At 51.6% G+C, this 26,473-nt stretch overlaps 2 protein-coding genes across 4 annotated transcripts; one reads left to right on the top strand and one right to left on the bottom strand.

The window, feature by feature from the left end:
* The first annotated feature begins 552 nt into the window (after nt 1–552).
* LOC123351400 (single-pass membrane and coiled-coil domain-containing protein 3-like) lies at nt 553–15,454 on the top strand. Of its 3 annotated transcripts, none has more exons than XM_044990713.1 (2): nt 553–663; nt 14,629–15,454. In XM_044990713.1, the coding sequence occupies exon 2, from the start codon at nt 14,640–14,642 to the stop codon at nt 15,303–15,305; it is 666 nt and encodes a 221-aa protein (XP_044846648.1). In that variant the 5' UTR covers nt 553–663; nt 14,629–14,639; the 3' UTR covers nt 15,306–15,454. The 3 variants fall into 3 exon arrangements, with proteins under 3 accessions (XP_044846648.1, XP_044846647.1, XP_044846649.1); XM_044990712.1 differs by lacking the exon at nt 553–663 and adding an exon at nt 13,285–13,438; XM_044990714.1 differs by lacking the exon at nt 553–663 and adding an exon at nt 13,429–13,566.
* A 5,310-nt stretch (nt 15,455–20,764) lies between these two features.
* On the bottom strand, nt 20,765–26,108 carry LOC123351396 (interferon-inducible GTPase 5-like). The gene is made up of 2 exons (XM_044990703.1): nt 26,010–26,108; nt 20,765–22,410 (listed from the first exon to the last, which is right to left on the bottom strand). The coding sequence occupies exon 2, from the start codon at nt 22,368–22,370 to the stop codon at nt 21,177–21,179; it is 1,194 nt and encodes a 397-aa protein (XP_044846638.1). The 5' UTR covers nt 22,371–22,410; nt 26,010–26,108; the 3' UTR covers nt 20,765–21,176.
* Between the last annotated feature and the right edge of the window lie 365 nt (nt 26,109–26,473).

Here is a 26,473-nt window from a genome sequence, read left to right as displayed (position 1 = left end):
GGTCCCGGGCGGGGCTCGCTGGCTCCCGGCTGGAGCAGATCGCGGCTCCTTCCAGCCCCTCGTGACCGAGGAGAAACCCGGGGCCTGGAAACCAGCCAGGCTCGAGTTCCGGGAAACCGCGCGGGGAAATGGAAACCAGGAGGCCGCCCCAGCACCCAGCGCCCCCCGCCCCCGGGCTGCCTTAGCGCCCCGCCGCATTTCCACCCCCCGCAGCCCCCCGCCGCCCCCTTCCCCGGGCAGCTGGAGCGGGGTCCCCGGGTCAGCGGCCCCCCCGCAATCGGAGCCTGGGTTCCGCAGTGAGGAGTTAGGTGCTTGTGAACAAGCCCATCCCCCACCACCCCCGCCTCCTTAGGCCCCTGAAGCCCCTCAGGAAGCCGGCCCTGGTCTCCACCAGCAGCCGGTGCGGCCAAGGGACAGCGCCGAGCTCTCCCCAGCCTGGACACGGGCTGGGCAGTGGCTGGCAGTTGTGCTGCTGGGGCTGCCGTCGGGGCATCCTCAGCTCCAGGCGCCAGAGGGGTGAGGTGAATCCAGCCCTGCCTGGAAAGGCGAGAGTCCCTGCTCCAAAGGGATCCTCCCCGGAGAGCCCAGGCTGCCGCCCGTGGAGCTGAGCCGAGCTCTGCCCAGGCCAACGGCCCCGCAGCTTCCCACACACCCGGCGAGCAGGTAACTCGCCCCGTCGGACGGGGCAGAGGAGGCACAAATGGGAGCAGGGGCCGTGCGGTGAGAGCCCCCCGGATCGCCGGGCGAACTGGGCTCCTCCAGGAACGGGGGTTTCCTGCAGCCCCCGGCAAGGTGCCAATCTAGGGACAAAGAATATCAGTGACCCCCAGGCGGGGGGGGGCAGTCACTGTGATGGGGGGGAGCTGCCTGTTGTGAGACGCTCCCTCTGGGTGCTGCCCCGGCTCGGCAGATCGCTGTCCCAGCAGACCCGGGAGAACCCCCAGTGATCACATACTCTAGTAAGGTACGAAGGCACCCGGCCAGGTTATTGTCGAAGAGAAACACAATCTCCAGCTCCCTGGCATAGAAGTCCAAGGTGCTGCTGAGGTGCGGCCAGCTAGTACATATCTGCTCCCTGGCAATGGACTCAGCTCAGTCAGCGACGGGACTTTCCACTGCCCCCTAGGCCGGACAAAGACGTCCACTCAGGGGCCTTCTTACACAGGCACAAACAAGTGACACATCACTCCTGACGTGTTGCGGTGCAGCCCCTCCACATAGCAATGTGCCGCCTCTCACCTTGCACACGTTGGTTCCAACAAAACAACCCTATCCCTCGTATTCCCCTTTTGGCCCTGTCATTGGGATGGGTCGGCCTGTTCCTTGTTATCTGTGGGGAGTGAACAAGTATGTGAATGTTCTGATATCTGGTGTCTGGTACCTTTTAAGTGTGTCTGTATTTGCAGCATCAGCCCTTTCCTTGCCAGCTTCTGTGAGCAGGGCCTGCCTCTGGCTCACAGCTTCGCTTTGCTGTATGTTCGCAAAGGCCTGACCATTACTTTAGTTCAGGCCTCAGGCCTCACACCGGGCCTCTGATAAGAGTTTATGTTTCAGGGCCTCATCTTACTACACTGCCCCGTCTGTAACCGATGCGGGGTGGGGGGGAGTTCTGCTTTCCAGAGGGGGACCCTGGCGAGCTGCAGCTCTGGGAAGGACCCAGGTGTCCTGGTGGAACCAGCTGCCCGTGAGCCCCCCAGGGGATGCTGTGGCTAAGCGGGTGAGCGTGACCCTGGGCTGGGGAAACTGGTGAATAGCGAATAGGAGCCGGGAGGTGGGATCCTCTCTGGATAGAGGGGAGACCCTGACAGCGCCCAGCTCTGGGGAGGAGGTGAAAAAATGAAACTATTCCCAGGTGCCCCTTGAAGCCAGAACAAAGCTGCCCAGCTGTGACCCGCTCCAGGCCTGGCATTTTGTGCAGATTACTTCATGGGCTAATTTGCAGACAGCCAGAAACTTCAGCTTATGACTCCCGGGCAGCAGAGGGGAGGGAGCAGGTCTGCACCTGCCGAGAACTGGGCAGCTCCGCGGCTGGGGCAGGAGGTGGCCGGGTGGGTTGGGGATGCTGCCGCGCTCCTGGGGTGGATGGACCCAGGGGGTGTGACGGGGCCCTCAGGCTACAACCTAGACTGTGGCACCGCTGAGCCTTCCAAACGCACCGGCCTGGGCTGCCTCTCCAGCCTCCGGCAGGCCCTGCACTTACACAGCATCCCCAGGCCGGGACACACCCAGTGGGGTCACCTCAATGGGCCCCAACCACTCCTGACCCACCGATAGGGAGGCTCCTGCCAATTGCCCCCACTCCAGCCCTGTACCCGGTAATACACCCCCCGCCCTGCTCAGAAGCCTGGCCAGTGTCAGCTCAGCGCTTCCTTCCCCGCTGCTTCCTGGGAACCTGGACCTGCACCAGCCTTTGCAACCAGAGCTGAGCCCTCCCAGGTGCTTCAACCAAAACGCAGCTTTAGGTAAAACACAAAACAGATTTTACATCTTCTGCTAATGCCCCAAGGGGACGCTGGACACAGAGACCTGAGGCCAACTATCGCTCCTGCTCTCACAGAGCTGGGGGTTTCTCTGCTCTAACCATTAGACCGTGCTCCCCTCCCAGAGCTGGGGAGGGAACCCGGGGCCCTGACTCTGTCCCTTTCACCTCTCCCCCTGCACTGGCCAGATCTGGACTGGAAGAAGCCCGGAGCCTCCCTACATGGCAGGAGGATGGTCTCCGAGCAGTGATTTCCCTACACCCCCCCTGAATTTTCCCAACACCCCCCCAAGTTTTGTGAGCTAGTTACATACCAATTTAGTGACTGTTTGGAAATCTGAATTTAAACTGAAACATTAATACACACTTTAAAAGCTTATACAGTGTATGATAAAATATGTGACTTTAATAACCCCGATATCTGCTGGGAGAGCAATACAGCAGTGCACAGACAATCCAGGAAGTTTCTGGAAAGTGTAGGGGACAATTTCCTGGTGCAAGTGCTGGAGGAACCAACTAGGGGAAAAGCTCTTCTTGACCTGCTGCTCACAAACAGGGAAGAAATAGTAGAGGAAGCAATAGTGGATGGGAACCTGGGGGGCAGTGACCATGAGATGGTCGAGTTCAGGATCCTGACACAAGGAAAAAGGGAAAGCAGTAGAACAGAGACCCTGGACTTCAGAAAAGCAGACTTCGACTCCCTCAGGGAACTGATGGGCAAGGTCCCTTGGGAGAATAACATGACGGGGAAAGGAGTCGAGGAAAGCTGGCTGTATTTCAAAGAAACCTTATTGAGGTTGCAGGAACAAACCATCCCGATGTGTAGGAAGAGAAGTAAATATGGCAGGCGACCAGCTTGGCTTAACAGTGAAATCCTTGCTCGTCTTAAACACAAAAGAACAGCTTACAAGAAGTGGAAGATTGGACAAATAACCAGGGAGGAGTATAAAAGTATTGCTCAGGCATGCAGGTGTGAAATCAGGAAGGCCAAATCACACTTGGAGTTGCAGCTAGCCGGAGATGTTAGGAGTAACAAGAAGGGTTTCTTTAGGTATGTTAGCAACAGGAAGAAAGTCAAGGAAAGTGTGGGCCCCTTGCTGAATGAGGGAGGGAACCTAGTGACAGAGGATGTGGCGAAAGCTAGTGTACTCAATGCTTTTTTTGCCTCTGTCTTCACAGACAAGGTCAGCTCCCAGACAGCTGCACTGTGCAGCACGGTATGGGGAGGAGGTGACCAGCTCTCTGTGGAGAAAGAAGTAGTTCGGGGCTATTTAGGAAAGCTGGACGAGCACAAGTCCATGGGGCCGGATGCGCTGCATCCGAGGGTGCTAAAGGAGTTGGCCGATGAGATTGCAGAGCCATTGGCCATTATCTTTGAAAAATCATGGCGATCGGGGGATGTCCCGGATGACTGGAAAAAAGCTAATGTAGTGCCCATCTTTAAAAAAGGGAAGAAGGAAGATCCAGGGAACTACAGGCCAGTCAGTCTCACCTCAGTCCCTGGAAAAATCATGGAACAGGTCCTCAAGGAATCAATCCTGAACCACTTAAAGGAGGGGAAAGTGATCAGGAACAGTCAGCATGGATTCACCAAGGGCAAGTCATGCCTGACTAACCTAATTGCCTTCTATGACGAGATAACCGGCTCTGTGGATGAGGGGAAAGCAGTGGATGTACTATTTCTGGATTTTAGCAAAGCTTTTGATACAGTCTCCCACCGTATTCTTGCCAGCAAGTTAAAGAAGTCTGGGCTGGATGAATGGACGGTAAGGTGGATAGAAAACTGGCTAGATGGTCGGGCTCAACGGGTAGTGATCAATGGTTCCATGTCTAGATGGCAGCCGGTATCAAGTGGAGTGCCCCAAGGGTCAGTGCTGGGGCCGGTTTTGTTCAATATCTTCATTAACGATCTGGAGGATGGTGTGGACTGCACCCTTAGCAAGTTTGCAGATGACACTAAACTGGGAGGAGTGGTTGATACGCTGGAGGGTAGGGATAGGATACAGAGGGACCTAGACAAATTAGAGGATTGGGCCAAAAGAAATATGATGAGGTTCAACAAGGACAAGTGCAGAGTCCTGCACTTAGGACGGAAGAATCCCATGCACTGCTACAGACTAGGGACCGAATGGCTGGGCAGCAGTTCTGCAGAAAAGGACCTAGGGGTTACGGTGGACGAAAAGCTGAATATGAGTCAACAGTGTGCCCTTGTTGCCAAGAAGGCTAATGGCATTTTGGGTTGTATAAGTAGGGGCATTTCCAGCAGATCAAGGGATGTGATCATTCCCCTCTACTCAGCACTGGTGAGGCCTCATTTGGAGTACTGTGTCCAGTTTTGGGCCCCACACTACAAGAAGGATGTGGATAAATTGGAGAGAGTCCAGCGGAGGGCCACAAAAATGATTAGGGGGCTGGAGCACATGACTTATGAGGAGAGACTGAGGGAACTGGGATTGTTTAGTCTGCAGAAGAGAAGAATGAGGGGGGATTTGATAGCTGTTTTCAACTACCTGAAAGGGGGTTCCAAAGAGGATGGATGGAGAAAAAAATAACCCCAACTATACATACAACATGATGGGGGCTAATTTAGCTACAACGAGTCAGGAAAAAGATCTTGGAGTTATCGTGGATAGTTCTCTGAAGATGTCCACGCAGCGTGCAGAGGTGATCAAAAAAGCAAACAGGATGTTAGGAATCATTAAAAAGGGGATAGAGAATAAGACTGAGAATATATTATTGCCCTTATATAAATCCATGGTACGCCCACATCTCGAATACTGTGTACAGATGTGGTCTCCTCACCTCAAAAAAGATATTCTAGCACTAGAAAAGGTTCAGAAAAGAGCAACTAAAATGATTAGGGGTTTAGAGAGGGTCCCATATGAGGAAAGATTAAAGAGGCTAGGACTCTTCAGTTTGGAAAAGAGAAGACTAAGGGGGGACATGATAGAGGTATATAAAATCATGAGTGATGTTGAGAAAGTGGATAAGGAAAAGTTATGTACTTATTCCCATAATACAAGAACTAGGGGTCACCAAATGAAATTAATAGGCAGCAGGTTTAAAACAAATAAAAGGAAGTTCTTCTTCACGCAGCGCACAGTCAACTTGTGGAACTCCTTACCTGAGGAGGTTGTGAAGGCTAGGACTATAACAATGTTTAAAAGGGGACTGGATAAATTCATGGTGGCTAAGTCCATAAATGGCTATTAGCCAGGATGGGTAAGAATGGTGTCCCTAGCCTCTGTTCGTCAGAGGATGGAGATGGATGGCAGGAGAGAGATCACTTGATCGTTGCCTTTTAGGTTCACTCCCTCAGGGGCACCTGGCATTGGCCACTGTCGGTAGACAGATACTGGGCTAGATGGACCCTTGGTCTGACCCGGTACGGCCTTTCTTATGTTCTTATGTTCTTATGTTCTTATGGATCTAGACTGTTCTCAGTGGTAGAAGATGACAGAACAAGGAGTAATGGTCTCAAGTTGCAGAGGGGGAGGTTTAGGTTGGATATTAGGAAAAACTTTTTCACTAGTAGGGTGGTGAAGAACTGGAATGGGTTACCTAGGGAGGTAATGGAATCTCCTTCCCTAGAGGTTTTTAAGGTCAGGCTTGACAAAGCCCTGGCTGGGATGATTTAGTTGGGTTTGGTCCTGCTTTGAGCAGGGGGTTGGACTAGATGACCTCCTGAGGTCCCTTCCAACCCTGAGATTCTATGTCAAGTATCAGAGGGGTAGCCATGTTAGTCTGGATCTGTAAAAGCAGCAAAGAATCCTGTGGCACCTTATAGACTAACAGACGTTTTGCAGCATGAGCTTTTGTGGGTGAATACCCACTTCTTCGGATGCAAGTAGTGGAAATTTCCAGGGGCAAGTATATATATGCAAGCAAGAAGCAAGCTAGAGATAACGAGGTTAGTTCAATCAGGGAGGATGAGGCCCTGTTCTAGCAGTAGAGGTGTGAAAACCAAGGGAGGAGAAACTGGTTCTGTAGTTGGCAAGCCATTCACAGTCTTTGTTTAATCCTGAGCTGATGGTGTCAAATTTGCAGATGAACTGAAGCTCAGCAGTTTCTCTTTGAAGTCTGGTCCTGAAGTTTTTTTGCTGCAGGATGGCCACCTTAAGATCTGCTATTGTGTGGCCCGGGAGGTTGAAGTGTCTCCTACAGGTTTTTGTATATTGCCATTCCTAATATCTGATTTGTGTCCATTTATCCTTTTCCTTAGAGACTGTCCAGTTTGGCCAATGTACATAGCAGAGGGGCATTGCTGGCATATGATGGCGTATATTACATTGGTGGATGTGCAGGTGAATGAACCGGTGATGGTGTGGCTGATCTGGTTAGGTCCTGTGATGGTGTTGCTGGTGTAGATATGTGGGCAGAGTTGGCATCGAGGTTTGTTGCATGGATTGGTTCCTGAGCTAGAGTTACTATGGTGCGGTGTGCAGTTACTGGTGAGAATATGCTTCAGGTTGGCAGGTTGTCTGTGGGCGAGGACTGGCCTGCCACCCAAGGCCTGTGAAAGTGTGGGATCATTGTCCAGGATGGGTTGTAGATCCCTGATGATGTGTTGGAGGGGTTTTAACTGGGGACTGTATGTGATGGCCAGTGGAGTCCTGTTGGTTTCTTTCTTGGGTTTGTCTTGCAGTAGGAGGCTTCCGGGTACAAGTCAGGCTCTGTTGATCTGTTTCCTTATTTCCTCGTGCGGGTACTGTAGTTTTGAGAATGCTTGTTGGAGATTTTGTAGGTGTTGGTCTCTGTCTGAGGGGTTAGAGCAGATGTGGTTGTACCCGGATCTTGTGGTGTGCCCGGGATGGAAGCTGGAGGCATGAAGGTAGGCATAGCGGTCGGTAGGTTTTCGGTATAGGGTGGTGTTAATGTGACCATCACTTATTTGCACTGTGGTGTCTAGAAAGTGGACCTCCCGTGTAGATTGGTCCAGGCTGAGGTTGATGGTGGGGTGGAAGCTATTGAAATCTTGGTGGAATTTTTCCAGAGTCTCCTATTTTTCCAGGGTCCAGATGATGAAGATGTCATCAATGTAGCGTAGGTAGAGAAGGGGCGTGAGTGGACGGGAGCTGAGGAAGCGTTGTTCCAGGTTGGCCATAAAAATATTGGCATATTGTGGGGCCATGCAGGTGCCCATAGCGGTGCCACTGATCTGGAGATATATATTGTCATCAAATTTGAAATAGTTGTGTGTGAGGATAAAGGCACAGAGCTCAGCAACCAGTTGTGCTGTGGCATCACCAGGGATACTGTTCCTGACAGCTTGTATTCCATCTGTGTGTGGGATGTTTGTGTAGAGAGCCTCTACATCCATGGTGGCTAGGATGGTGTTTTCTGGAAGGTCACCAATGCATTGTAGTTTCCTCAGGAAATCAGTGGTGTCACGGAGATAGCTGGGAGTGCTGGTGGCATAGGGTCTGAGTAGAGAATCCACATATCCAGACAGTCCTTCAGTGAGAGTGCCAATGCCCGAGATGATGGGGCGTCCAGGATTTCCGGGTTTGTGGATCTTGGGTAGTAGATAGAATAACCCTGGTCGGGGTTCTAAGGGTATGTTGATTTGTTCCAGTGTTAGTGTAGGGAGTGTCCTGAGTAGATGATGCAGTTTCTTAGTGTATTCCTCAGTGGGATCTGAGGGAAGTGGCCTGTAGAATTTGGTATTGGAGAGTTGTCTGGCGGCCTCCTTTTGGTAGTCAGACCTGTTCATGATGACTACAGCACCTCCTTTATCAGCCTCTTTGATTATAATGTCAGGATGGTTTCTGAGGCTGTGGATGGCATTGCGTTCTGCACGACTTAGGTTATGAGGCAAGCGATGTTGTTTTTCCACAATTTCTGCCTGTGCACGTCGGCGGAAGCATTCAATGTATAGGTCCAGACTGTCATTTCGACCCTCAGTAGGAGTCCATGTGGAGTTCTTCTTCTTGTGCTGTTGGTGGGAGGGTAACTGTGTATCAGTGCACTGTTCAGTGTTGTCCTTAAAGTATTCTTTGAGTCAGAGACGACGAAAGTAGGCTTCCAGATCACCGCAGAACTGTATCATGTTGGTGGGGGTGCAGGGCAGAAAGAGAGTCCCCGAGATAGGACAGACTTTTCTTCTGGGCTGAGTGTGTGGTTGGATAGATTGACGATATTGCTGGGTGGGTTGGGGTACCACGGTTGTGGCCCCATGTGGCAGGTAGGAGTTTAGACAGCTTACAGTCTTTTTTCCTTTGTAGAGAGGTGAAGTGAGTAATGTAGATCTCCTGTCTTATTTTAGTGAAGTCCGTTTGTATGGAAGTTTGGTTATTAATGAGAGTCTCCAGGTTGGAGAGCTCTTTTTTGATGTTTTCTTGTTTGCTGTATAGGATGCTGATCAGGTGGTTCCTCAGTTTCTTTGATAGAGTATGGCATAATCTCTCACTGTGGTCTGTGTAGTATGTGGATAGCAGTGGATTTTTTACCTTTAGTCCATTTGGTATGATGTCCATCCGTTTGCATTTGGAAAGGAAGATGATATCCGTCTGTATTTGTGCAAGTTTCTTCATGAGGTTGATGGATTTCCACTCCATACGGCTAAATGCAGTGCCTTGCATGGTGTCAAGTATCAGAGGGGTAGCCGTGTTAGTCTGGTTCTGTAAAAGCAGCAAAGAATCCTGTGGCACCTTATAGACTAACAGACGTTTTGCAGCATGAGCTTTTGTGGGTGAATACCCACTTCTTCGGATGCAAGTAGTGGAAATTTCCAGGGGCAGGTATATATATGCAAGCAAGAAGCAAGCTAGAGATAACGAGGTTAGTTCAATCAGGGAGGATGAGGCTGTGAATGGCTTGCCAACTACAGAACCAGTTTTTCCTCCCTTGGTTTTCACACCTCTACTGCTAGAACAGGGCCTCATCCTCCCTGATTGAACTAACCTCGTTATCTCTAGCTTGCTTCTTGCTTGCTTATATATACCTGCCCCTGGAAATTTCCACTACTTGCATCCGAAGAAGTGGGTATTCACCCACGAAAGCTCATGCTGCAAAACGTCTGTTAGTCTATAAGGTGCCACAGGATTCTTTGCTGCTTCTCCCTGACAGCTAGTGATGAGCTGGGGGCTAAGGCTTCAGGGCCAGATTATATTTACATTCACACCTAATCTACCTAGGGATCCAGCAAACAGAGCTGTGTTGTCCAAGTGATAGATTTTGGCTGGGGTTGGGTTACAAACCACTTGAATGTGGGGGAAAGGGGGATGAAATGTTGTTCTTATTGTATGAGTAAAGGGCAGTAGAACTGTACTTAGTCTGTGATGATTTGAAGGCATCAAGAGAGAGGGTGGGGACCTGTCCCTCTCCACTGTTTAAAGACAGAGCTGATTAGGCTCCATAGATAGTCTTTTGTTCTGTTAAGTGACCACTGCAGCTGAAATCACTGACAATCAGGTCTAAATGCTTAGTCCTGTTGTGGGGACAGTGTTCCTGTGGGTACAGTGTTTTTGTGTAAGAGACAGCCCAGACTGCACTAGCAGCAAGGTTCCCACACTGAGAGCTCAGCTGAAATCACTGAGAGCTGGTGGAACCTCAAGAGACCAACTCGCAGAGGTCACAGTGGTAGGTGACAGCAGAAGGTGACTGTGCAGGGCCATTGGTAACAGAGTGGTGGAGTGAACCATGGGACAACGAACAGCCGTGGCCAGAGCAAACTGTGCCTTTTTGTCCCCCACCTGGAAGGTGTACTCACATGAAAGCACCTCTGAACTCTGAGTCTCCACTGACCAAGGACAACACCGGTGAGTGGAGTGCGGTGGAGGGAAAAGTGAGGGGCATGTTAAATAAACATTTGTTTGTTGGACTATATTTTAGTCACTTTGCTCCAGAATGCTAGATTTGTGACTGGGAATGGAAACGTATATAAATGTTTCCCAGTAGGCCAAGATTTTTAAAATGCAGTATTTGCCAAGGTTGTTATCTCACATTGTTGCTATCTTGAGAGGTCATTATGTTGGGGAGTTTCTGTACTAAACATTTTTATTATAATTAATTTTTACATATGAATGGTCATACTGGGTCAGACCCATGGTCCATATAGCCCAGTACCCTGTCTTACAACAGTGGTCAAGGCCAGGTGCTTCAGAGGGAATGAATAGAACAGGGAATCATCAAGTGATCCATCCCCTGTTGCCCATTCCCAGCTTCTGGCAAACAGGCTAGGGACACTCAGAGCATGGCGTTGCATCCCTCTCATCCTGGCTAATAGCCACAGATGGACCTGTTCTCCAGGAATTTATCTAGTTCTTTTTAAAATCCTGTTATAGTTTTGGTCTTCACAGCATCCCCTGGCAAAGAGTTCCCTGAGTTGACTTTATATTGTGTGAAGAAATACTTCCTTTTGTTTTTTTAAAATCTGCTGCCTATTAATTTCATTCGGTGACTGCTAGTTCTTGTGTTATGTGAAGGATTAAATAAAATTTCCTTATTCACTTTCTTCGCACCAGTCAAGATTTTGTAGACCTCTATCATATCCCCATTAGTCATCTCTTTTCTAAGCTGAAAATTCCCAGTCACTTTAATCTCTCCTCCTGTTTCATACCCCTCATCATTTTAGTTGCCCATCTCTGTACCTTTTCCAATTCCAATATATATATTTTTAGGATGGGTGACCAGATCTACACACACTATTCAAGGTGTGCATGTACCATGGATTTATATAGAGGCAATATGATATTTTCTGTCTTATTATCTATCCCTTTCTTAATGATTCCCAACATTGTTTGCTTTTGTGACTGTTGCTGCACATGGAGTGGATGTTTTCAGAGATCTATCCACAATGACTCCAAGATGTCTTCCTTGAGTGTTAACAGCTAATTCAGATGCCATCATTTTGTATGTATAGTTGAGATTGCTTTCCAATTTCCATTACTTTGCATTTATCAGCATTGAATTTAATTTGCCATTTTGTTGCCCAGTCACCCAGTTTTGTGAGATCCCTTTGTAGATCTTCGCAGTCTGCCTGGGACTTAACTATCTTGAATAGTTTTGTATCATCTGCAAATTTTGCCACCTCACTGTTTACCCATTTTTCCAGATGAATATGTTGAATAGGACTGGTCCCAGTACTGATCCCTCAAGAATACCACTATTTATCTCTCTCCAGTCTGAAAACTGATAATTTATTCCTACCCTTTGTTTCCCATCTTTTAACCAGTTACTGATCCATGAGAGGATCTTCCCTTTTACCCCATGATGGCTTACTTTTCAAAAGTCAATTTAAATTAAATACATTTTTTTAAAATTATTTTTTTTTTAGAAATCTAGATCTGTTATGTGTTTTGGTGTAACTTGCATTTTCCTTATGTTAAATTTGGATTATCCTAACAAAACATTTACTTTATTCACTTTCTTCACATCAGTCAAGATTTTATAGACCTTTAGCATATCCCCCCTTAGTTGTCTCTTTTCTAAGCTGAAAATTCCAAGTCATTTTAATTTTTTCTCCTGTTTCATACCCCTAATCATTTTAGTTGCCCATCTCTGTACTTTTTGCATTTCCAGTATGTCTTTTTTGGGATAGAGTAACCAGATCTGCACACAGTATTCAAGGTGTACATGTGCCATGGATTTATATAGAGGCAATATGATATTTTCTGTCTTATTATCTATCCCTTTCTTAAAAAAGCAAAGGTTTCAGAGGAGCAGCCGTGTTAGTCTGTATTGCAAAAAGAACATAAGCTTTCATGGGCTACATCCGTTGAAGTGGACTGTAGCCCACGAAAGCTTATGCTCAAATAAATTTGTTAGTCTCCAAGGTGCCACAAGTGCTCCTGTTCTTTTTAAAAAAGCAAACAGAATGTTGGGAATCACTGACGGCCGCTGCACACTGAGTGGATGTTTTCAGAGAACTATCCACAATGACTGCAAGATCTTTCTTGAGCGTTAACAGCTAATTCAGACTCCTTCATTTTGTATGTATAGTTGAGATTGTTTTCCAATGTACATTACTTTGCATTTATCAACATTAAATTTCATCTGCCATTTTTGTTGCCCAGTCACCCAGTTTTATGAGATCCCTTTGTAATTCTTTGCAGTCTGCCTGGGACTTACCTATCTTGAATAGTTTTGTATCATCTGCAAATTTTGCCACCTCAATGTTTACCCATTTTTCCAGATCATTTATGAATATGTTGAACAGCACTGGTCCCAGTACCGACCCCTCAGGGATACCACTATTTATCTCTCTCCATTCTGAAAACTGATAATTTATTCCTACCCTTTGTTTCCCATCTTTTAACCAGTTACTGATCCATGAGAGGATCTTCCCTCTTGCCCCATGATGGCTTACTTTTCAAAAGTCAATTTAAATTAAATACTTTTTTTTTAAATGTATATTTTTTTTAGAAATCTAGACCTGTTATGTGTTTTGGTGTAACTTGCATTATTCTTATGTTAAATTTGCATAATCCTAACAAAACATTTACTTTATTCATATCTCTTTTACATATCTCATTGGCCCTGACACCCCCCCTGTAAATTCGAACACCCCCCCTAATTTCAATTCCTGGGGAAACCACTGTCTCCGAGTTGCGCCGCGGGGAGCGATTGCGAATTGATCAGCTCCTGGATCTTTCCAGCCCCTCGTGACTGAGGGGAAAAGCGGGACCTGGAAACCAGCCAGACTCGAGTTCCGGGAAACCCGGTGGGAACTGGGAGCCGAAGGCTCGAAGCGGCGGCTGAGTCCCGGGAACACCCGCTTGAAGGCCCATGTGACACGCCCTGGCCCCGCGCTCCGGCCCAGCCAATGGGATCGCGGGGGCTGACCGGGACAGTGAGGACCTGGAGCGGCCTCCTATAAAGGCGAGTCCCGGCTCCGGCGCGCACAGAGCGTCCCGGCCACGTGATCCGCCCCGGAGAGCCCAGGCTGCCGCCCGCGGAGCCGAGCCGAGCTCTGCCCAGGCCAACGGCCCCGCAGCTTCCCGCACGCCCGGCCAGCAGGTAACTCGCCCCGTCGGACCGGGCAGGGGAGGCACAAATGGGAGCAGGGGCCGTGCGGTGAGAGCCCCCCGGATCGCCGGGCGAACTGGGCTCCTCCAGGAACGGGGGTTTCCCGCAGCCCCGGCAAGGTGCCAATCTGGGGACAAAGAATATCCGTCACCCCCAGGCGGCGGGGGGAGTGGAGCGGCCCCGTCTGTAACCGATGGGGGGCGGGGGGGTTCTGCTTTCCAGAGGGGGACCCTGGCGAGCGGCAGCTCTGGGAAGGACCCAGGTGTCCTGTGGAACCAGCGGGCGAGAGAGACCCGGGCTGGGGAAACTGGTGACTAGCGAGTGGGAACAGCCGGGAGGTGGGATCCCCTCCGGATAGCGGGGAGACCCTGACTGGAGACTGCGCCCAGCTCTGGGGAGGAGCCGAAAAATGAAACTATTCCCCGGTGCCCCTTGAAGCCAGAACAAAGCTGCCCAGCTGCGCGCAGCTCCAGGCCGGGCGTTTTGTGCCAGTTACTTCACGGGCTAATTTGCGGACAGCCGGAAACTGCCGCGTCTGACCCACAGCGGGGTCCCCGGGCAGCGGGGGGGGAGCAAGTTATGCAACTGCCGAGCACTGGGCAGCGCCGCGGCTGGGGCGGGAGGCGGCCGGGTAGATGGGGGATGCTGCCGCGCCTCTGAGGTGGATGGAATCTGGGCGGGGGCTGGAAGGAGCTGGGGGTGCAGGGGGTTGGGTGCTGGGACAGAGATCGGGGAATGTGGGGAGGTAACGTGTGGGAGGAGAAGTGGGGGTGTCTGGGGCAGTAGCTGGGACACTGCTGGGCCAGGGGGATCTCTGGCAATTTAGGGTCTGTTGGGGAGTGGGGCTGAGAGTCCTGAGCTTGCTTGGGCGGATTCTCCCCCTCCCAGCTGGAGGCTCAGTGCAGGGAGGAGCCAGCCAGTCCTCCTGAGACCACGGGGTTTGGGGGGGGAGACAGGGCCCGAGTCCTTCCACCCTAGAACCTCCAAGGTGTTTAGGTGCAGAACTCCCACGGATTGACGGGGAATTAGGCACCTAAAGGATCAGAGCCCTTTAGACTTTTTTTGTTTTAATGGCAGCTGAGTCTCTGCACTAGCTAAGTCTGTGATTTGAGCTGGGGGAGGGGAGGCACAGTAGGGAGCTCTGGCTGAGTAAGGCCTCTGCCTTCTTCCTCTCCTGGCAGCTTTCCCGAGAATGTCCTGGAGCGATATCCTGTACCCAGACAACCCGGTGAGGCGGGAGAGGGTGGCGCGGTTACACCAGGAGCTGATCAACTGCATAGAGCTCAATTTTGATACCACCAATGAGTTGATTGAAGCCTTAAACACACACTGTCAGTTCAAGTTGCACCCCGTTAAGATGAACATGAACGGCACCATCCGGGAGAACTGCGACATACTCCTTGCAGCCATAAAGTCCATCCAAGACATTCTGCAGGCCATCGATGCAAAGCTGAAGAGCAACCTGGAGCCAGATCTCTACCAAAAGCTTCACGATTTCCAGGAGCCTGATGCCACGAAGATGCGGATTCTGCGCAATGTGGCCACATTTGTGAGCGGCCTCGCTGGGACCGTGGCCATGGGGTTCTTCATCAAGCTGGCGTTATCGCAGGTGGTAAGCAGAGTCCTGAGCCAAACAACCATGCTCTTGGCCAAGATTGGTGCCTCCGTGATTGGCGCCATGGCTGGCATGTTACTGGGCGTGGGTGTCGACTTGATTATCAGCGCGATCCTGGGCGCCATAGAAAGAGACCAACTGGAGGCAAAGATTCAGGAGCTCAGTGAGCTGGTGAGTGAGTTCAAGCCAGCCTCCAAGGAGTATAACAAAGCCATCATGAAGATCAGCTGCATGCTGCCATAGGTGGAGGAGAATCACCTGATCAGAGGACTCCAGACCAAGCTGCAAGTTACCATTACTTGTGAAAATAAGGCAGTGGGGATCAGATCTCATCTACCATGACTTAGCCCAGTGCCATTAAAGCCAGCACAATAAATGATATCTAGCTCTTACACAGCACGTTTCATCAGCAGAGCTCAAAGTGCTTCAGGCTTCATTAATGTCTTTATCCTCCCACCACACCTGAGGATAGGGCAGGGCTATTACCCCCATTCTACAGATGGGGAAACTCAGGCCCAGAAATTCACAGGTATTTAAGCATGTCACTTCCATTGATTTCAGAGCAATTGGCTCAGGCTCTCTGCAGACTCAGGCAGTGTCACAGATTTCAAGGGAAGCTGGGTGCCTAAAGTGACTTGCCCCAGCCCAGACAGGAAGTCTGGAGAGAATTGCCTGAGTTTCCCAAGTCACAGACTAGTGCCCAACAACCACTGGTCCATCCTTCCCCTCTAGCTGGTGTTTTTATCTGTAGATCTCAAAGCACCTCAAAAGGTCAGTATCTATAAGCTGACTATACATGTGGGGTGGGGGGGTGGAACAGAATCATAGAATATTAGGGCTGGAAGAAACCTCAGCAGGTATCTAGTCCAACCCCCTGTTCAAAGGAAGACCAATCCCCAACTAAATCATCCCAGCCAGGGCTTTGTCAAGCCTGACCTTAAAAACCTCTAAGGAAGGGGATTCCACCACCTCCCTAGGGAACCCATTGGTCTGACCCAGTGTGGACATGATTAACTTCTTATGAATCTGCCTGAGTTTGGAGACACAGGGTCTGGCTACACTTGCAGCTGTACAGCGATTTGGGTTAAACCAGCCTTCGTACAGCTGAGCAGGGAAAGCGCTGCCCTCTGGCCACACTCATTCCAGTATGAGAGGAAACATTTCCCCACAGAAAAATTCTCTCAGCAGGACCTAGAATTGGTCAGTTACTGAACTAATCTAATCTCATTCCACAGCCATCTCCACCTGGGCCAAGAACACCTGATCTCCATCTCTCAAGTACTTCTGCCCTTTGTCAGCTGTGTTTTCTCACCACACCACGGCTTTTCTGGCGGCTTGTCCCCCTCCCTGGGACCCCACCCTCTCTCCAGCCCCCCTGCTCCCTGAGTGCCCGGACCCCTATCCACACCCCCTGACAGCCCCCCCCCCGGACTCCGATACGTATACAACCCCCCATCCCCTGACCACCCCCCTCGAACCTCCGCCCCATCCAACCACCCCCTGACTGTCCCTCGGGATCCTCCACCCCCTTATCATGCCACTCAGAGCAGCATGTCTGGCAGCTGCACCACCTGGCCAGACCCAGACACGCTGCCGTGTGCCCTGCAGGAGCGCGCAACCCCGCTGCCCAGAGCGCTGCCCGCATGGCTGCAGGGGAGGGGGCACTGCAGGGGAGGGACCGGGGCAAGACTCCCCGGCCGGGAACTCAGCGTCCGGGCAGGACGGTCCCGCGGGCCGTAGTTTGCCCACCTCTGCTACAGTGGGTTGTAAGGTTACACAGGTGGCACTTGGATGTGGAGAACAGCAGCAGAGGAGCCTGACCAGAGGCTCCGAGCAGCAGGGCTGGAGTTAAAGGAATCAATGTAAGTTCCGTGTGACAGGAATAACATCCCTGGCAGGGCCGTTCACCCAGGGAGGGGGACAGGTAGCTCCCAGCACGGCTGTGCCTGCGCCCATCACCAGCACGCCTGGCTCTGCAGCCGGGGCAGGGTACCAGACCCTTGGCATGATGCTGAGCTAGCGCGTGTCTGGAGAAGGCAGGGAGGGGGAGGGGAGGAACGGGGCAGGAGATTTGACCCACGGGAGGGAGGAGGGGGCAGCTTGGCTGTTTGCCAGGGGCTGAGGGGGTGGCAGGGTTGTTCCAGGGGTGGATGTGGTTGGCCCTGGAGAGACAGGGAGGGGAGGATGCCCACCCCTGGCTGGGTCTGGGAACCCCTGATGTGTCACCCCAGTGGGCTCTGGCCAGGATGGGAGAGGAGCTGGCTCTGTTTTTGGCTGCCCCTGCAGCCCATCAGGGCCTCCACAGCCCAGTCACCTCGTCTGCTCGGCTCAGGGGTCAGTCAGCACCGGGTGGCTTTGCACAAAGCCCAGCTCAGCCCAGCCTGCCCTATGAACTGTCTGAGGGAGGGAGTCTGTGCAGGGAGACAGGGCAGGTCTGTGAGTGCAGAGCCGGTGCAGGAATGCCCATCAGACTCTGCCCTTCTCAGCCTCAGGGTGTGGGATACACCCCCTGCTGCCCCTTGATTACTAATTATCACTAGTGAGGTAACATTCCCTGGCCCTGGGCTGGGATCAGCACCCTGTTGTGCTGGCACCTGGTGGCCAGTCAGGGTGATGCACAGAGTGTGAACACGTAAGAAAGGAAGGTATCAAATAAAACCTTGGTTAAGTTAATTGCTCAGCTGATTACCCAAATCACCTGTCTTAGGGGTCTTGGATACTGATTGCTTAACGAAAGGGAAGGACTCAGATTTGATTTTTCAGTTTTATTGGCTACCCTCATCAACAGCAGCCAAAAGCAGATAATAGAAAGGAACGCACAGTGGCACTGGTTTATGATTGGACTGAGAGAAACGGGAAAAACAGATCAACACGCGAACCATCCAGGTTTTAAGAATCACACAACACATCCATAGCACAAAGCAGCGAAATTCCTATTCAACTATTATCCTTTGACTTTGTTTGGAATTTTGACCAAGCCCCTTCAAGCAGAAGGAACCGCACTCAAGCCCATTAATAAAACTCTCCAGTGGTACCTGACTCCACAGTGCAAAACAATTCCAGGCTCATGCATCAGGGTGCCCAACCTATGGCTCCTGGGCTGTACAGGGCCCACCAGAGCATTTCATACGGCCTGGGGCCTGCTTCAGCACAATATACTAATGGCCAATTCAATAGCGTTTTAGCATCATGTTTCCATCATTTTAGTTTACACAAGTGTGTAAATAGACAATGCTCTACATAGGCTTTTTCTAGCTAAATACATACGAAATAAGCTGACCTAAAAATATCAATCAATACAGGTGACTTTAAATCTTATTAAACTATGTAGAATCTGTTTGGCTCACACAAGGTTGTGCTTAGGTTTCTGTGGCCCTCCTGTGTAGCAAGGTGGTGCACCATTGCCTAAGAAAATGTACTCACATGCCAATCCACCAAGGTCCCCTTCCCAGTGGATCTGTTGCAGTTACCACTTTTAACTAATACTCATACCAGTTATATTGGCTTAGAATCTGGTAAACTGGTAAACACGCCTAACCACCTAACAAGAACACCTATATTTTTATGACTGGCTGCATGCAGTTCAAGAGGCTTTCACACGTAGTCTTATTTTATGCCTGTATACACCTAGAACTGGACAGGCAGTGTGCAGCCATTAACTACAAGGGATGTACAGTGTTTAGGAATTGTAACTCGTTCTATTTCACAGCTATTTTACAACAAACTTTATCAAAACAAGGGCACAAGCTATAACTCTGGAAAAGAGAGAGCGAGAGAGAGAGTTAAAGGTACCTAACTGAGGGGTCCTTAATGTCACCAGGAGTGAGGATTCCCAAGTAGCCAACTCAAAATTCCAGTCTTCTCCTTTTCTTGGCTTTCAGGAAGTGAGGTGCTGAAGGAGACGGGCCATTTTATCCCCTTTCTGCTGTGAGTTCAACTTGGTTCTTTCTCTGGGAGAAGCTGGCATGGACCAATCAAACGGTGGCCCATGCTTGTGATGAAGGCTGGAAATGTCCAACCAAAATGAGACTTGTATCCTTCTCGCCACCCAGCCTCAGGCATGTCTTGTGAGTTCTTACATGGGGGTCTTGAAAATTCCAGTCTCTTTTGTGCAAAACTCCTGGTGTGACACCAGGTTGTGTAGGACAAGTTAGGCCATAGCCAGGAGTACGACCATCTCGGGACAGCCAGTGAACACCTGCTGCTCAGCTCCACTCAGCAACCTCCTTTCACAGATTGCTTTCCAAGGGCCCCTCTTGCAATGCACTCCGATCACCATTGCATCCTATGCTGGCCAAGCTGCTGTTTGCCCTCGGCCCTTTGCTGGCTGCTGAAATGTCCAGTTTATCTTTCAAATGGAGTTTTATACAAAGTCTCGCCACATTCTATGATGCTCTTTAAACTTGTTGGAACAGTCCAGTCTATTAGAGAGGCACCGCCACTGTCAGTGACTGGGACGTGGGTGGCCATGCCTAGCAGTTAGAGCAGGATCAGGTCCAATGGTTGGAGCAGGCATCAGTAGCCAGGAATCAGAGCCCAGGCTCAGGGCAAGAGTCAGGAATTGGAGCCGAGGGTCAGAACCAGGTTACCTGGCGTGAGGCAAGGCTGGGTCCAAGGCAGGAGCAAGGCTGGAACAGACAGGAGCAAGGCTTGGAATGAGCAGGAGCCATCTCTGAACACTCTGAGCAGCTGCTGACCTCCTGCTGTTGCTGGACTGAAGTTGCTCTGTTGACTCTTCCAGCCAATCATGCTGTGGAGCCATTTCGGCAGCCTGCTACTGGCTGACTGTGCTCATTGTGTTACCATGAGACTTGCTCTGTGGCAGGTCCTGAATCCTGACAACCACCTCCCCCTCCATCCATTTTGTGGGGGGTTAGGTGTGTCCTGAGAACACTCCTGGATCAGGCCCTGCAGGCCAGACAGACGAGGGAATGGAACCTTCTGGGCTGTCGGCGTGAGGCAGGTTCCCAGGTGCCTAGACCGATGCAGCTGTGCCCCTGCTCACTGGCAGAAACGTAGGCATCTTGGGGCTTTACTGGTGGAAATGTAGCTGTCGAGGGACTTTAGGAACCTACAGGGTCAGGTGGCAGCTGAGCAGTGGTTTTCTGAATGCCCGGGTGCCCCATGCTGGACTTGGGGGGTTAAAACAACACCTAACTCCTTTTCATGGATCTAGCCCTGAAGACACAGTTGTACCAGACTTCACAGGAAAAACAACGAGGAGTCCCTGTGGCACCTTAGAGACTAACACATTGATTTGGGCATAAGGTTTCGTGCGCTAGAACCCACTTCATCGGATGCATGGAGTGGAAAATACAGGAGCAGGTATAAATCCATGAAAAGATGGGAGTTGCCTTACCAAGTGTGAGCTCAGTCTAACGAGACAATTCAATTAACAGCAGGATACCAAGGGAGGAAAAATCACGTTTGTAGTGGTAATGAGAGTGGCCCACTTCAAACAGTTGACAAGAAGGTGTGAGTAACAGTAGGGGGAAATTAGTTTTAGGTTTTGTAATGACCCATCCACTCCCAGTCTTTATTCAGGCCTAATTTGATGGTGTCCAGTTTGCAAATTAATTCCAGTTCTGCAGTTTCACGTTGGAGTCTATTTTTGAAGGCTTTTTGTTGAAGAATTGCCACTTTTAAGTCTGTTACTGAGTGACCAGGGAGATTGAAGTGTTCTCCGACTGGATTTTTGAATGTTCTGATTCCTGATGTCCATTTTGTGTCCATTTATTCTTTTGTGTAGAAACTGTTTGGTTTACAGATTCTGTTTCACATGAGGCCAGGGTGAGGGAGCCAAGCAGAGATACTGGAGCATCGTCTTCTTCTCAGAACATTTCTCCTGGATTCATAGACTGGTTTAGAGACCAGCTCCATCCCAGCTAGTTTATTTTCAGGCAAAACTATCTAACCTGACATAGTGTTGGTGGAAGGGACAAGCTTTTGATTCACCAGAATCCTGTCTGATCTGATTTGGTCGGTCTCTCTACTGTTTGTCAGTTTAGGGTGTTGTTTTGTTTTTGCTGGGCTCACCCATGTCTAGAGATTCTGGCAGGGCTGGGACAGGTGTGTCTGGTTTTCTATGGGCAGGCATAGGCGGTCTTCGTGCTGCTATATGGACTCTTCAGCTCTGCGTTCAAGAGCCTTGGTCAGAATATTCTGAGCATCTTCTGCAGCATCATCCAGAAAGCTCCGCAGCAGGTAGCGCGTGGTCACAAAAGAAATCCCTCCCCCTGCAAGGGAGCCAATGACTGGTACAAAATTCAGAATCAATTCTACCACCATCAGTGCTCCACATAGAGATCTGGAAAGCAGAGATAGTACAAACCCTTTTGTTATGGCTGAGGCCAGCGGAGACTTTTTGATAGCAGATTTCAGCTCTGCAACAGGCTTGTCAACCTGCTGAGCCAGTCTAGTGAGAGACTCTTCATCCAAGCCAAAGGCCAGGCAGTAACGCTCCATGTGAACAACCAAGATGGCTACATCACAGATGAGAGAGAGGCCTGGAACAGGAAGAGCACCAATAGCACATGATATTAGGGCCACTTCCCAAATATGCTCCTGCAGTTCGGCCTTTTTCTTCTCCAGGATCTTTGCTGAGATGTTGGGCAGGGCCAGGATGAAAATGTGTCTCTTCTGCTCATCCAGCTCATTCTCCAGGGTCTCCTGCAGGAGCTGGAAATCGTACTTAGTCAGTTCCCAGCTGGAGAGCAGGAAAACCCGTGGGGAGGCCTCACCTGTTTGTCTCAGGTTCTCTACGCAGTCCTCCCTGATCTCCTGCAGGGTTCTCGCCTTGTTGAAATTCCTTTTCCTTTGTTCAGCCTTCAAGTCAGCATCCACTTTGGTGCGCACGTAGTAAAACCTCTTCCCCAGCTTGTGAATGGCACGGGCCAGGGTGGTGTGGTGGGAAGTGAAGCGCGTCGCAGTGACAATGATAAAGAAGTCGTAGTTGTTGAATTGTACCTGATTAAGGTAATTGTCTGCCTGAAAACTCTCTGTCCCAATTCCTGGCAGGTCCCATAGTTTTACATTTCGGAGTCTGGGGTGTCGATAAGCCTTTGGCTCCATCGTTGTTTGTGTCACCCCAGTCTCAGCAGCACCTTCATCATCATCGTTCAGGCCCAGGATGGCGTTGACGAAGGACGATTTCCCTGCACCTGACTCTCCCGTGATGGCGATGTCCAGTGGGGTGTTTTCTAATGATTCCAGCTTCTCCTGAAGTTTAGCTGCTGCTGCCGTGAGGTTTCCACTGTCAACAATGACCCGTAGTTCTTCAATTTCCCTTCTGGAGAGTCTACCAGCCATGGCAGCCTTTGGTGGTGGCTCAGTTGCTCTTACCACAGATCTTAGAAAAATAAAAATAAAAATTCCAGTGATTTATTTTTATCAGGATAAATCAGATCAACCCCTTTCCTTCAGGACCTGCCTCTGGCTGGGGGAAAGGTTCATTTTGACATCAATTTTAACCATATGAGGTTGTAATAAAGTTTAACACTGGCTGATTTTCCTAGAAGCAAACACCCAACCTCTAGCAATAGCAGATGCTCTGGGATGTTTGATTAAATTAAAGAGGCGAAAATCAACAGCCAAAGTTCAGTTCCAAACCACCTGCTCAGTGCACTGTATTTTCAGAACATTTAGCAAGTGAAAGGTTAAGGTCAGAGTAGGAGAGGGGATGAGGGTGGGCACAAGGGAGATCAGGATAGGGGAAGGCAGGGGGAGTCAATAGGTGAAGCACAGGCCAGATCCAGCCTGCCTGATGCTTTTCAGGCTGAAGTCAAGCTGGGGCTGGAGCCGTGTGGAGCTGTGCCCGCTCCCCAGTGCGGGACTCCTCCAGCCAGGGGCTGGCAGTGGGGCCGGGATGCGGGGCTCAGTGTGTCAGCTGCAGCTTCACTGGCAGCAGCACAGGGATGGAAAGGGGGGGAGCAGTGATGTTTCAGGGGGGACGTCTCTACACCCCCCCGAGGACAGCCTCATGTGTCTCCACTATGCCCTGCCCCACCAATCAGGGAGCTATGGGGTATGACATGGTCACTCTGCAGCCCGACCTGAGGGCAGCACTGTTGGGACCCTAATTCAAATTCTTCTCCACTTTCTCTGGAGATGGTCGGGTCGGCCGGGCCTTGGAGCTGCAACTCGTGGGCCTACTGGACAACCAGGTCCCACAGCCTCCCCTTGTGCCGGGACACCAAATGCAGCATCCCCGCCCCGCAGCCCCACCCCAGACTTGTGCCCCCCCACCCCCAAGTGGTCCCCAGAGTCCCCCCACCCCAGTCTCGTGTCCTCTCCACCCCCGAGCAGACCCCGAACAACCCCCTCACCCCTCAGTTCAGACGTCGAGGGGGCAAAGGTCCAAGCTTGAGATGAGACATTTCTAAACGATTGAAAGGAAACGGTTTGCGGGATTGGAACTGAAGAAAAGGTTCAGCTCACGGAAACATGGGAGAGTTTCAACTTTTCAGTCCGACTTGGGACTGGGACAATTTTTTTCCAACAATGTTGGGGCCGGGGGAACCTACAGCGATTCTGGACTGATTGGGCTGCCCCAGGTTTTACTGGGTCACTGATTGCCTGGGTCAAACCCCAGGGGTCGGAGATGATGAGAAGAGTTTTACAGAAATGATTCCTAGTAAATCCACCTCTAGAATGGAATGGCCAATAGGAACCTCTTGTGGCAATTCCCTTCCCGTTCCATAGCAGGGATGCAATTTCTGTTTATTCTCTAGAACAACGTTTCTCAAACTGGGAGTCCCGACCTAAGTTCCCTGAAAGCTGCGCAGCCGCGCAGCAGGCAATCAAGGGCTGTGCAGGCAGGGAGAGGTGCCTCTTCCCCAGTCCTGGAGCTACCGCAACCAGGGAAAGGCACCTCTCCTCTGGCCCCAGAGCTGCCCCGATGGGAGAGGTGCCTCTCCCCCAGCCCCAGCCCTGGAGCTGCCATAGCCCAGGAGAGGGACCTCTCCTTCAGCCCCAGAGCTGCCCTGATGGGAGAGGTGCCTCTCCCCCAGCCCCAGGCTGCTGCAGCGAGAGAGGGCTGGGGGGAGTCTTCTCTCCCTGCCACAGCCCCAGGGGAGCCTGCACCCCAAACCTCTCATCCCCAGCCCCACCCCAGAGCCTGCACCCCCAGCTGGATCCCTCACCCCCTGTACTCCAACCTTCTGCCCCAGCCCTGAGCCCCGCCCCACCATACATCACCTCCATATTGGTGCACATAATAAAATTCATTTCGCACATGGATGTAAACAATTAGAGGGAGCACTGGTCACGCCCCAAGAGGAGGTGGCTAGGCTATCATAGGGGGGTTGCGAGATCTAGGGGTACCATATTTCGAGGACACTGCCAGGGGAGAGGGGTACAGCTTTCTGGATGCCCAGCAGAGAAGGCAGTGCCGCCGCCAGGAGCAGCACAGGGTAAGGCTGGCAATGCCACACACCTCGATGAGGATGAGGTTTCACTTTTATTACAACCCAGCAACAACAAGCGCGATGACGGGAGGACAGTTTATAGCCAGGCCAGAGAGACGAGGCCAGAGCTGAAGCCAATGCAGGCTCCTGCCAGCACCATTCAAGAGACCAGTAGGCACGGGGGGTGGAGTGCGCCAGCGATGCCCAGACAGATGCGGCTGAGTGAGCTGATCTCCAGCCTGGGCAGCGTAGGGAAGCCATGAGGGGCTTCAGTGCCACTGACTGGAGGCACAGGCGCCGACTCCGTGGGTGAACCGGGGCTGGAGCACCCACAGGGAAAAATTGGTGGCTGCTCTGCACCCACCCAGCTCGCCTCCGCCTCCTCCCCTGAGCGCGCTGCGTGCCCGCGTTTCCCCCCTTAGCTCCCAGTGCTTGCGCGTGAAACAGCAGGGCTTTGGGGAAGGGGTCCAATAGGGGCAGGGAAAGGGTAGGGTTGGGGCTGGGACTTAGGGGAAGGGGTTAGAATGGGGGCGGGGCAGGGGCGGGGAAAGGGTGGTGTTGGGGCGGGGCCAGGGATGGGTGGGGGTGTGAGCTTTGTTCTGGCTTCAAGGGGCACCTGGGAATAGTTTCATTTTTTGCCTCCTGCACAGAGCTGGGCGCAGTCTCCAGTCAGGGTCTCCCCGCCAGAGATCCCCCTCGCCCCAGCAGTGTCCCAGCTACTGCCCCAGACACCCCCACTTCTCCTCCCACACGTTACCTCCCCACATTCCCCCGATCTCTGTCCCAGCCCCCAACCCCCTGCACCCCCAGGTCCTTCCAGCCCCCCCGAATCCATCCACCCCAGAGGCGCGGCAGCGTCCCCCATCTACCCGGCCGCCTCCCGCCCCAGCCGCGGCGCTGCCCAGTGCTCGGCAGTTGCATAACTTGCCCCCCCCCCCCGCTGCCCGGGGACCCAGCTGTGGGTCAGACGCTGCAGTTTCTGGCTGTCCGCAAATTAGCCCGTGAAGTAACTTGCCCAAAACGCCCGGCCTGGAGCTGCGCGCAGCTGGGCAGCTTTGTTCAGGCTTCAAGGGGCACCTGGGACTAGTTTCATTTTTTGCCTCCTCCCCAGAGCTGGGCGCAGTCTCCAGTCAGGGTCTCCCCGCTATCCGGAGCGGATCCCATTTCCCGGCTGTTCCCACTCGCTAGTCACCAGTTTCCCCAGCCCAGGGTCTCTCTCGGCCGCTTGGCCACAGCATCCCCCGGGGGGCTCACGGGCAGCTGGTTCCACAGGACACCTGGGTCCTTCCCAGAGCTGCCGCTCGCCAGGGTCCCCCTCTGGAAAGCAGAACCCCCCCGCCCCCCATCGGTTACAGACGGGGCCGCTCCCCCCAGCCTGGGGGTGACTGATATTCTTTGTCCCCAGATTGGCACCTTGCCGGGGGCTGTGAGAAACCCCCGTTCCTGGAGGAGCCCAGTTCGCCCAGTGATCCGGGGGGGCTCTCACCGCACGACCCCTGCTCCCATTTGTGCCTCCTCTGCCCGGTCCGACGGGGCGAGTTACCTGCTCGCCGGGCGTGTGGGAAGCTGCGGGACCGTTGGCCTGGGCAGAGCTCGGCTCAGCTCCGCGGGCGGCAGCCTGGGCTCTCCGGGGAGGATCCCTTTGGAGCAGGGACTCGCCTTTATAGGCGAGCTGAGTCTTGCTTTAACTTTCCCGGTTGGCTTCCAAGTCACATGGTCCTGAAAGTGGCTGCCAGTGACAGGGCCGTCCTTAGGATTTATGGTGCCCTAGGCAGGATTATTAAACTGGTGCCCCTGTGCCTGTCTTGCTCTTAGCAACACAAACATAAGCTAACACTATTGGAAAACTTGCCACCTGCATGTTATTAAAACCAGTTTAACTTAATGAAGCCCACTGTAGTGCTGATGGACTAGCACTAAAGAAGTAGCACTATAGAAAAAAAATCTGATTTGACAGAATGATGCAAATAATGTAATTTTTTTAATTTGTCAACATTTTATTGGAAA

Source organism: Mauremys mutica, chromosome 17 (genome assembly GCF_020497125.1).
Source record: "Mauremys mutica isolate MM-2020 ecotype Southern chromosome 17, ASM2049712v1, whole genome shotgun sequence".
Taxonomy (NCBI): Eukaryota; Metazoa; Chordata; order Testudines; family Geoemydidae; genus Mauremys; species Mauremys mutica.
The sequence above is the reverse complement of the archived record's forward strand: the minus strand, read 5'-3'. Positions and strand labels throughout refer to the sequence as shown.